The sequence below is a fragment of the Plectropomus leopardus genome, chromosome 22 (assembly GCF_026936395.1).
Source record: "Plectropomus leopardus strain MGB_pleo_1.0 chromosome 22, ASM2693639v1, whole genome shotgun sequence".
NCBI classification, from domain to species: Eukaryota; Metazoa; Chordata; class Actinopteri; order Perciformes; family Serranidae; genus Plectropomus; species Plectropomus leopardus.
The window spans coordinates 6,529,576-6,537,937 of record NC_142197.1 but is presented as its reverse complement, the minus strand read 5'-3'; the positions used below and the strand labels follow the sequence as shown (position 1 = coordinate 6,537,937).

The following is an 8,362-nucleotide window of genomic DNA, read 5'->3' as shown; positions in this document are numbered from 1 at the left end:
TTATCCAGACTTTCCTTGAATATGCTCAGAGGAGAAGGATTCACTGCAGCGGGGCTGGCAGTGCACCTCGCTCTGCTCGCTGCCAAACAAATGCTGTTGCCACTCAAATTTTTTTTTCTTTCACTAATTCTTGTGGGGAAAGGAAAATGGACTTTCTCTGTGAGGAAATAGCCTTTATAAAACTACTGAGCTTTGAAAAGGAGTGTCTTTCTTTTTATTAAATTTTATTCATTTACATTTTCCTTTGAAGAAAGTCTGAATTAACATGCACTTTTTCAAAATATTGAAAACCAGTGATGTACTCAAGTACTGTGCTGAAATACAAATTTAAGCTGCTTTACTTGAGTATTTTCTTTTCTTGGCACTTTATACTTTTACTCCACTACATTTCAGAGCAAAATATTGTATTTTACTTCAAAACATTGATCTGCAAGTTTTAGTTATTTTACAAATTCAGATTTTTGTATAAAACATAACAAGAGTTTATAAAAATGATGTTTTGTTATAAATTAAATCAACCAAAAATACACCTCAAATTATTAGTTGATCAGTTGATTCACAGAAAATTAATTGCCAATTATTTTTGATTAATTGTAAAGTTCTCCTTTTTTCAATTTTTATTATAAATTTGATGTTTTGGGGTGGTGTCCTTCTATTTTTTATCACTGAGTTTTTTGGCATTTTTTCTTTTTATTTAATGGAAAAGAGTTTTCTATTTTTTAAGAGGTTTTTTTTCTATAATTAAAAGAGTTCTGTTTTTATCTATTTTTTAGAATATTGTTTTATGCCACTTTTTTGTTATACTCCCTTTCATTTTAAAAGGAAGGAAAAGGAAATATTGTAGTTTTTACTTCAAAATATTTCCCTTTAAGCTTTAGTTAGTTTACATATTCAGATTTTTACATCAAAACATAAGAATAGTTCATAAATTATGGCATTTTGTTACAAATTAAAACTACAAAACAGTTTATACGAGTACAGCTGAAATTATTAAGTAATGGTTCAACTCCCTCTTTGACATAACTCTGTTTACCTCACATTGGTCATTACATTGACATTTCTGATAAACCTGACATGTGTGTGACACTTTGCATAGACATGGGTGTGTGTGTTTGTGTGTTTGCAGGCCTGAGAGATGAGGCCGAGTCCTAAAGGTCAACCAAGGCTGTGTGTCGTCCACAGAGATCTGAGGGACACCAGCACGCCCCGACATCAACAAACATCCCCCCTCTCATGTCAATAAAAGACAAACTAGACTCAGTGAATTTCCATGCCGTTAGCATCATGTCATGCATTTTAATAGCTCGCATGTAAATCCTTTGCCATGTGATGACAAAGCAAGTGATGATGAATTAAGGTCTAATGGCTCATTATCCCAACAGGCTTTGCACTCAAGCCTGCTGCCCAAGTTTCCATGTCCCCAACATCTGATAGGAGACGAGAGGCACGCTGTGTTTTGGAGTGGGCTCGAGTTACTGTTGTGGGATCAGTGCTGGAACAAAGAGAAGCAGCCCAGCAGCAAACTCTCCCAGTTTAAACAGATTTTATGGATTTCTAATAGCCGTGAATGCTGGGTGAACTGGTAGACCTTGAACTGGTAATGGGTATTTTTTTCTCTTTTGGTGTAAAACACAGAGGGGTAGAGTGACCTTTTATATTCAGAAAATGTTTTAACCATGATTTGTGCCTGAGGAGATACTACTAAAAGGTAGCTTTTTCATAATGATTGTGATTTTGGGGATTAAATGGTAAAAAAAACAAACATAATTTAACATTTAACCAGAGTTATCAGATATAAAAAGTTATCACTTCATCATTATATGCTATAAGACACTGGGCGAAATTAGTGTATGAGTTCTTGAGTTTTTGCCAAAAACATGTTTTGTGAATCCGCAGTGATCTTGGCCTTTGACCACCAAAATCTAATCAGTATATAGTTGAGTCCATGTGGACGTTTGTGCCAAATTTGAAAAAAATATTCTAAAAGTGTTCTTGAGATATCATGCTCACAAGAATGAGACAGACAAGGTCACAGTAATGTTGACCTTTGACCTATGACCACCAAAATCTAATAACTTCATCATTGACTTCAAGTGGACATTTGTGCCAAATTTAAAGAAATTCCCTCAAGGGACTCTTGAATATTGTGTTCATGAGAATGAGACAAGGTCACAGGGACCTTGACTACTGATGTATTACCACCAAAATCTAATAAGTTAATCATCGAGTTTAAGTGGATGTTTGTGTAAAATTTGAAAAAATTCCCATGAGGCGTTCTTGAAATACCACCTTGATGAACATGGGATGTACGGACATTGGTTGTCAAATAAAACCATAAAAGAATGGAAGGACTCTCCTTTCCAAAATGTCCTTGAAGCATGAAGACAGTGCTTCAGAGTATTGCAAAAGTTTAATTTACTGTCTTGGTCAGTTATGTACAAATATTTAAATACAATATCAGCTTTCTCAAAAGAGTCATTCTGATTCTGAATACAAAATAAATAAATCTAAACATCACATTCATATAAAATATGTACAAATTTGTTGCTCCTGCTGTACAAATAAGAACTACGCCTACAGAACAAACAGAAATCAGAATGGCTGAATATAGTGGAAATAATTTAGAGATGAATAGTGGAAATTTGAAATTTAAATAGTCGAGGTCTTCGCTAATGTTTCAGTTTTCGGTGGCGTCCTCGGTCACGTTGATTTTTTCGTCGGTGGTGATGCTGTCCACGATGGAGGACAGACGCAGGAGGCTGGTGGACCCAGAAGACTCACTGGTTCCTGAAAACAGAGGAAATAAACTTACAATGGTTTTGTTTTATTTACTCATTTATATATTACTGATTGTAATAGAAGTTTGACCAAGCAACCTCTGAGGCTGAAAAATAAAGCCAGTATGGAAGAAACAAAAACTGCAGTTCCTCTAATGGCCACTTGAGGCTGGTGCCAAGAGCGAGTCAATAGTTTAAAACCTGTTTTTTGCTGGTTAAAACTAGCATTACCAGAGTTAACTATAGTTGTAAATGCACCGTGCTAACCAAACTGGAATCAGGGTTTGCTCCACCCTAACGTCCAAATTTGGTCACTTCTGTGTCCAAAAATCCAACATGCCAGCCAAAATGCCAAACTCGAGGCTTTGAAACTGGAATCCACAAACCAATAGGTGACGTCATTGTGGCTAAATCCATTATTGTATACAAACCAAAAATTTGACAGATGTACCTTCTTTCTGGTTTGTCATTGCTGCAGTGGAATGATCAGCAGAGGTCGGCCACGTGTCCGAGGACTTTTTCCAGTGGTACTCATGACTGGCCACCTGTAAAAACACACATTACATGTTATCCATGCATGTTTTAGGCTGGATAATAATAAACACCGTTACTAAACAAATGTATATTTGATCAAACTGACAATTAGGACACTGAAAAGCCATATTAGCCGAGCTAGCCATGTGTTGACTAATTCAGAAACCGGCCTAATATTCTTTACAGACATAAAAACCCCAATAAAAACCCAAATTAGGGCTTCATTATCAATCAATCTGCAGATTATTTTTAGAATATCAAAAATTTGAGAAAAATGCAATCGTTAATCCCAACAGCCCACAAAGCTTCTTTTGTCCAACCAACAGTCCTTTTCATTTATTATTATAAATGAGAAATAAAAATAGCTAAATATTATATTTAAAAAGCTACGAACAATGACAATAAAATGACTGAAACGATTGATCAACAGTCAAAATAGTTGGCGACTAATTATTTTTTGATGACTAATTTATTAATTTGACAAATCATTCTCAACTCAAATAAAAAATATGAAAATTGTTGTAATATCAAGGGGATACCTTAACAAGAAAATATATAAAGTTGGCAATAGGACTAAAATGATTTATCAAAAAAGTTACCTTTTTTCGAACGTATCAGTTATCAGTTAATTGACTCATTGTTTATGCTTTAACCCATAGAAATAATAAAAAAAGAATATTATTGGAAGGTCATAGGGATATTTTAACAAAATAAAGTAACCAATTCTAACAAAAGTGACTTACTTAATATCATACTGGTAGTCACAAACAGAATAAAAGTTTTTAAAAAATGCAATTAAAAGCACCACAGATACATTAAAAGTCAATGCAGGAATATTATAGGGATGTTAGACATACAACAGAAATAAAAAGCACATGATTAACTCATCATGAAGTCATTATAAAGTCATCTGAGTGCCACGGACACACTGACTGACTCTATGAGGAATTTATTGGGGGGTTTTGTCTGTTTTGTTTTGTTTTTATTATAATTTTATTGGTATTTCTCCGTATATCTTACACTGTGTTCTTTGAAGTTTGGGGATGATCCGTTTTTCTCCTGCTCGTCCAGCGTCTGCAGCAGGTCCTGTAACCTCTCTATGTAGCTGATGGCGCTGCGTAAAATCTCCACCTTGGGTAGCCTCTGGTTGGGGTTGGCCACGGTCTTCCTCTTCAGCGCGTCGAAGGCCTCGTTGATCTTCTTGAGCCTCCTCCTCTCCCTCAGCGTGGCGGCCTTGCGTCTGTCTGTGGGCGCTGACTTCCTCTTACAGATCTTACAGGCCCACATGAGGCACTGGCCGTCGCAGTGTGCGCGGAGACCCGGGGGCGCAAGGACGTGCTCCTCCCCGCTGCTCTCCCCTCCGGTCTCGGACGGAACATTATCCTGGCCCGGGGACAGCGGGCTGTCGTTGCCGTTGTACAAAGGGGACACCCCGGACATGTCCAGGTGCTGCAGTGGTCCATGATCCCCGTCTTCCAGATAGCGCAGATCACTGAAAAGATAAGGGTTGGTCTCAAAAAGGTCCATCATATTGTTGCGCCCCTCTCTCTGTTTTGACAGTGGGACTCTGGCATTTAAACAGAGCAGCAGGGACACAAGTCACCAGGCTTATATATAGAATGTGAAACTCTACCCAACACTTTGGCTGTCACACTGCATCAAGCATTTTCTCTTTTTTTCAATGGCTCCTTACAACCAGTGCTGGAATGTAACAAAATACATTTACTCAAGTACTGTACTTACTTAAGTACAAATTTGAGGTACTTGTACTTGAGTATTTCTTTTCATGCCACTTTATACTTGTACTTCTCTACACCCCGGGGGCAAATATTGCAGTGTTTACTCCACTACATTTATCTGACAGCTTTATAAATGTGAGGTTTTGTTGTAAATTAAATAACCAAATCGTTTATAAAAGAACAACTCAAACGATTAGTTGGTTAATCAATCAGTTGATTCAGAGAAAATTAATAGCCAGCTATTTTGGCATGAACATGAAAGGTTAATAATTTTGATGTTTTGGGGTGATGTACTTCTTATATATATATATATATATATATATATATATATATATATATATATATATATATATATATATATAATTTTTAGTTTTTTGGATGTTTTGTTAGTAATTAAGAGTTGTTTTTTTCCAATTTTTATATTTTTTAAATAATTTGTTTAGTTGGGGGTTTTTTAGGGTTTTGTGGGAATTTTTTGCTTTTTGTAATAAATCTGAGGTCGTCTTGTGTGTTTGTTTGTTTATGCATTATGTACTTTTACTTTTAATACTTAAAGTACATTTTCTTTATTATTCTTGTATACTTTTTATGTAAGTAGCATTTTCAGTACAGGACTTTCTTGTATTGTCACAGGTTGCTATTGGTACTTTTACTTCAGTAAAGGAGCTGCATACTTCTTCCACCACTGCTTACAACCTACTGACTCTGTTCAGGAAATAAATATACATTAAAGTCTTCAGGAGCTATTGAAATGTCATCTCGGGTTTCATGGCAGGTGCTTTAAATATCTGCATCCGGACAAAATAGCAGTGCAGTGATATTTCCCAGTGTTGAGACATAATACTGTTGTTCCACAGTTAACAGGGCAAAAGTGAAAGTTAATGGATGTGGAGTCCTTGATGTCATATATGAAACACTCCGTAAGGGTTTATAACTAATGGCTTTAAAGGATCTGTATTTACCACTTTAAAGAACAATCTTTTCTTTCGTCTGCTGTACATCCTTCAGCAGCTTAACCTTATTTAAGGGTCATCAAGCTTTCTCTTAAAAGTGTTCAAGGGTGAATGAAGGTTTGTGAGCTTCTAGTAAATAATATATGCATCATAAATAAATGCATTTTGATTCAGATGCCCCAAAGCGTATTTCAAGATTTTATGAAGGACAAATTTTATGTTGTAGGAGGAGGTGCAACGAGCAAAATACTTTTTCTAAACACTTTATTTATAGAGATTTTATAATTTATCAGACAAGACATTGACATAAGCTATAATCTCAAGGCACTAGGCCTAATATGTACTGACATGTAAAGAGAAATAGAAGGGAAAGAAAGAAACAGACAGGTCACAAAACAAAACAACAGAACCGGTCGCAGGCGTATGAAATGTGGAAGGATAGTGTCAGGTAGTAATGCCACCTGTGACTGCGTGAAAATATGAGCTCAAGTGCACCTATAGAGCAGGTAAGAGAGGTGGTAGTTGGGCTGACTTTCATGTTAGAGTTCGGTGTTTGCTTTTTGTGTGAATGTGAGGGGTTTTTAGACACCATGTGCTTCTTTTGACTAAACCCAACCATCCAGGACTTTGTTGCCTATTTCTAACCATCATGACAGTCCTCTTTGGTTGCCATGTGCTCATGTTGTGTACACATAATGATGTGCTGCGTCATCCCATCATGTGCATTTGTTGACATCGTGGCACTGGCATCCCAGAGCATAAACAGCTGATGCAGAAGGATATCTAAAACTTCATAAGTAGACATTATATAATGAGCTGGGATGAGAACATGTTGGAAGATATTTTAAAAAATGACCCTATTACTGACTTGATTTATTACAAAGTACCTCAGTAAACATTTTTGTAATGACTTTATGAGCTCAATTGATAGTTTCAATTCTACATCAATACAGCATGATGTTCATTTTGTAAATTATGGTTTACTATTAAAGTAAAACAGAAGATAAAGCAGGGTATGCTTTAGGGTTTAGGTTTAAGTTGCTAATATGCCAGTGTCCACAGGTTCTAAGTCGATCAAAATGTCTCGTCAAAGTACGGTCACCTCTGGCTCCAAAAAAACAAGACAGCGACAGCCAAAATGCCAAAACAAAAGGCTTTAAAAAGGTTGTCCAAAAAGCAAAAGGTGACATTGCGGTGGCTACCTTCACTTCTTTTGTACAGAATTTGATTTTAGCCTCTTCAGGTTCACTGTTTTGGTTTCATGTCCTGCAACTTTACCCTTTTGGTTCAGCCTCGTCATCTGGCAGCTGTTTTCAGTGAAAAGCTGTTAAAACCCACAGCACACTACCTGCTCAGCAGACAGAGAAGGTCAAAGAGCATTTAGCAGCTAAAGAGCCAAATATTTCCCTCAGACTCCAGGAACTAAGCAGAGCTAAAAGGAGAGAGTGAAACTAGGCCTTAGATTCATCAGGTAGACACAAGCACGACTCCAACTGAATGCTAATGTTGTTCCCTGTCTGCTGGATGTGTAAATAAGCAACGATTTCCTAACAAGCTCGACATATAAGATTAAAAGGTGATAATATGTAAGTGTTGTGTTTACAGATTGTTTTCACTGCCCCCAAGTGGCCAAAAAATCACCTAATGCAGGTTAAAGTAATTGAACTCTTGAGATGAATTAAAGTGTTACCCCAAAACAATAGCACTAAATAATAGGCTGAACAGGTTAACCCTTTGAAAACTGAGCAAATTGGCTTGATTTCTTTAAAATAAAAGCGTAAAAAAGGCAATGAGCAACACAACAAAAAATAACCAAAGAAATTAGCAAGAAATTAATAAAAAATTACAAGAACAACAAAAATGAAAAGCAAAAGAACAAAAACAGGAAATGACCTCAACAAAAGTGTTTTTAAAAAATAATTATCATACATTAATAGATTTTTCCTGAAGCTTCATTTTTAATATGTAATCATAAATACAGAGCTCTTTATGTTTGTCCATCATTATTTAATCAATTTTATGTGACTTTTTATTATCAATATGTCGACATTTAATGCCAAGATGCTAACTGCTTTTTTAAAGTAAACAAACCAATTTGCTCATGTTTGAAGGATTTAAATGCTTGTGAAAGGCGTTTGAACACCGCGCATTAAAACTAATGTCGAGCTAGATTTCAAGGGGTTAAACATATTGCCCAACGTCCTAGTTTAAGGTGAACAAGTTATTCCCGCTGAGTGTATAACATAATTTACATACAGAAGCCATATAATTGTTCACACATTTCAGATGTGTGTGTGCCCGTTTTAGCCGTTGGGGATGGTATGTCCGATTGTAGCTTGTAGAAAATCCCAACATAAAT

General features: G+C 36.1%; 1 protein-coding gene across 1 annotated transcript; it reads right to left on the bottom strand.

Annotated features, from left to right (window-relative positions):
• Positions 1-2,397: 2,397 nt before the first annotated feature.
• myf6 (myogenic factor 6) lies at positions 2,398-4,863 on the bottom strand. Its single transcript, XM_042511396.2, has 3 exons — positions 4,332-4,863; positions 3,229-3,322; positions 2,398-2,787 (listed from the first exon to the last, which is right to left on the bottom strand). Exons 1-3 carry the CDS (start codon positions 4,839-4,841, stop codon positions 2,678-2,680), a joined length of 714 nt encoding a protein of 237 aa, XP_042367330.1. The 5' UTR covers positions 4,842-4,863; the 3' UTR covers positions 2,398-2,677.
• Between the last annotated feature and the right edge of the window lie 3,499 nt (positions 4,864-8,362).

Excerpts from the sequence above, each read along its gene's own strand:
- myf6 (XM_042511396.2), bottom strand. The coding sequence starts at position 4,841 with ATGATGGACCTTTTTGAGACCAACCCTTATCTTTTCAGTGATCTGCGC. Across the intron at positions 3,323-4,331 it reads CAAACTTCAAAGAACACAGT|GTGGCCAGTCATGAGTACCA; the intron begins GTAAGATATACG and ends GTGTTTTTACAG. Across the intron at positions 2,788-3,228 it reads AATGACAAACCAGAAAGAAG|GAACCAGTGAGTCTTCTGGG; the intron begins GTACATCTGTCA and ends CTCTGTTTTCAG.